Source organism: Tinamus guttatus, unplaced genomic scaffold (genome assembly GCF_059628265.1).
Source record: "Tinamus guttatus ecotype Peru unplaced genomic scaffold, ASM5962826v1 Tinamus_guttatus_pri_ptg000618c, whole genome shotgun sequence".
NCBI classification, from domain to species: Eukaryota; Metazoa; Chordata; class Aves; order Tinamiformes; family Tinamidae; genus Tinamus; species Tinamus guttatus.
This window is the reverse complement of record NW_028289152.1, coordinates 366,479-368,712: the sequence shown is the minus strand read 5'-3', so window position 1 is coordinate 368,712 and position 2,234 is coordinate 366,479. Positions and strand designations below refer to the sequence as shown.

The 2,234-nt window shown below is 46.2% G+C and overlaps 1 protein-coding gene across 1 annotated transcript; it reads left to right on the top strand.

The window, feature by feature from the left end:
* The first annotated feature begins 208 nt into the window (after positions 1 to 208).
* Positions 209 to 1,144, top strand: LOC148592325 (olfactory receptor 14L1-like). The gene is made up of 2 exons (XM_088535163.1): positions 209 to 619; positions 857 to 1,144. Exons 1-2 carry the CDS (start codon positions 209 to 211, stop codon positions 1,142 to 1,144), a joined length of 699 nt encoding a protein of 232 aa, XP_088391289.1.
* Positions 1,145 to 2,234: the final 1,090 nt, after the last annotated feature.

Here is a 2,234-nt window from a genome sequence, read left to right as displayed (position 1 = left end):
ACCCCCCATCTGCAGGAGAATTGACCATTTGACTCTGAAGGGTCTTTGACATTTGACACTGCACAGAAATCAAAGATGGGGAGGGGTAATATCTGCATTTGTGAGGAGGGCAGAGGTGTAAGAATTGGAAAGCCCTGCTCAGAGAAGTCTGTCCTAACTTGTCAATGTCTTTCTCTCCTTGGACAGTCCCCATGCCCAAAGGGAGCAAATGTCCAACAGAAGTTCCTTCAATGAGTTCCTCCTGCTGGCATTCTCAGAAACGCGGGAGCTGCAGCTCTTGCACTTCTCGCTGTTCCTAGCCATCTACGTTGCTGCCCTCCTAGGGAATGGCCTCATCATCACAGCAATAGCCTGTGACCGCCACCTCCACACCCCCATGTACTTCTTCCTTCTCAACCTCTCCCTCCTTGATCTTGGCACTATCTCCACCTCCATCCCCAAATCCATGTCCAATTCCCTGTGGGACACCAGGGCCATTTCCTACTCAGGATGTACTGCTCAAGTCTTTCTGCTTGTCTTTTTAATTTTGGCTGAGTACTTTATTCTCACTGTCATGGCCTATGACCGCTTTGTTGCCATCTGCAGACCCCTGCACTATGGCACCCTCCTGGACAGAAGAGCTTGTATGAAAATGGCAGCAGCTGCCTGGGGCAGTGGTTTTCTCTGTGCTGTCCTGCACACTGCTAATACATTTTCAATACCACTCTGTCAAAGCAAATCTCTGCACCAGTTCTTCTGTCAAATTCCCCAGATCCTTAAGCTCTCCTGCACAGTCTCCTACCTCAGGAAATCTGGAGCTATTGTGGTTAGTGCCTGCTTAGCCTTTGGGTGCTTCATTTTCATTGTGGTGTCCTATGTGCAGATCTTCAGAGCTGTGCTGAAGATCCCCTCTGAGCAGGGACGACACAAAACCTTTTCCACATGCCTTCCTCACCTGGCTGTGGTCACCCTGTTTGTCAGCACGCTTGTGTTTGCCCAGCTGAAGCCCCTCTCCATTTCCCAACCAAATCTGGATCTGGTGCTGGCTGTTTTGTACTCAGTGGTGCCTCCAACAATGAACCCCCTCATCTATGGCTTGAGGAACAAGGAGCTCAAAGATGCCAGAAGGAGACTGACCCAATGCATAATTTGTCAGCACCAATAACTATGCCATTTCCTTCTACTTCCCATTTCCAAGGTATTTGATACCTAATCTACGTGTTGTTCAGTTCATTCTTAAGTTACTTTGATGCATTCTTGTGAAAAGGAAAGATTTTGGTTCTTGTCGCTTTCTGACCGACCAATAAAACCCTACCATGTAAGAAGATGCAGAGGAGATGGGCAAAGGGTGAGGTGCCCAGGAAGCTCAGGAATCATGTAGTATATAACTCACTAATCAGAGCTGTTGTATGGAGAACTGACTTCGTCCCAACACACAGGGCACCAGAGCATGACCTTCATGTTAGAGAAGCAGCTGTAACTCTTGAGTGGATTAACTGGTGTAAACGTTTCTTCCTGAGCTGATAAAATGAATGTGAATATCTCCCTGAGATTAACCAGAACAGCATGAGGGAAATGTATTTGTGGCTCAGCTCAACATACAGAATAAAACCTGAACAACTAATGAAGGAATCTTGAACAGAGCAATGAGCGTGTGCTGACTTCATCCTGTGTATTCCTTTCTGGCCACTAGGGATGCCCAGCATTCTGCACGTGAACATACTGTAGATATTGATAACAGCGATCACATTGGTATTGTGACTGAACTGGGTAAGTGCATTTGTGATTTCTGTATATCATAGAATCACGCTGCTAAATCAAACTCCCTTGTAACATCAACTAGGTTCAAATTAAACTTGTTCTATTAAACCTTGCACACTCTGTATGTATGGAATATAGGGAAGAATCTGTTCAAAGACTCTCACAGGCAATTGCCCAGCAACCACTCCAAAAGGGCATGATTCTCCTGTGGGTTCCCAGCTCTATCTGCTAAAGACATGCTGGAATGCCAAGCATGTGACATGATGATGCTGGGCTATTTTTCTGTCACTGAATCGAGTGTCTGCACAGAATTGTATTAGCTGGTTTAATTCAGAGATCTACATGATTATTTTAGTCTGCTCAGTGAGCATCATCTGGGAGGACAGAGTACAAAGGAGAAATCAAGTCATCCGTTGAGCTGGGCCACTGTTCCCAGGTGGGACAAGGCTTTTGGGATAGGCTGAGCTCATGGCAAACTGGCATTAAAACCAAGA

Excerpts from the sequence above, each read along its gene's own strand:
- LOC148592325 (XM_088535163.1), top strand. The coding sequence starts at position 209 with ATGTCCAACAGAAGTTCCTTCAATGAGTTCCTCCTGCTGGCATTCTCA. Across the intron at positions 620-856 it reads GCACCCTCCTGGACAGAAGA|GTGCAGATCTTCAGAGCTGT; the intron begins GCTTGTATGAAA and ends GTGGTGTCCTAT.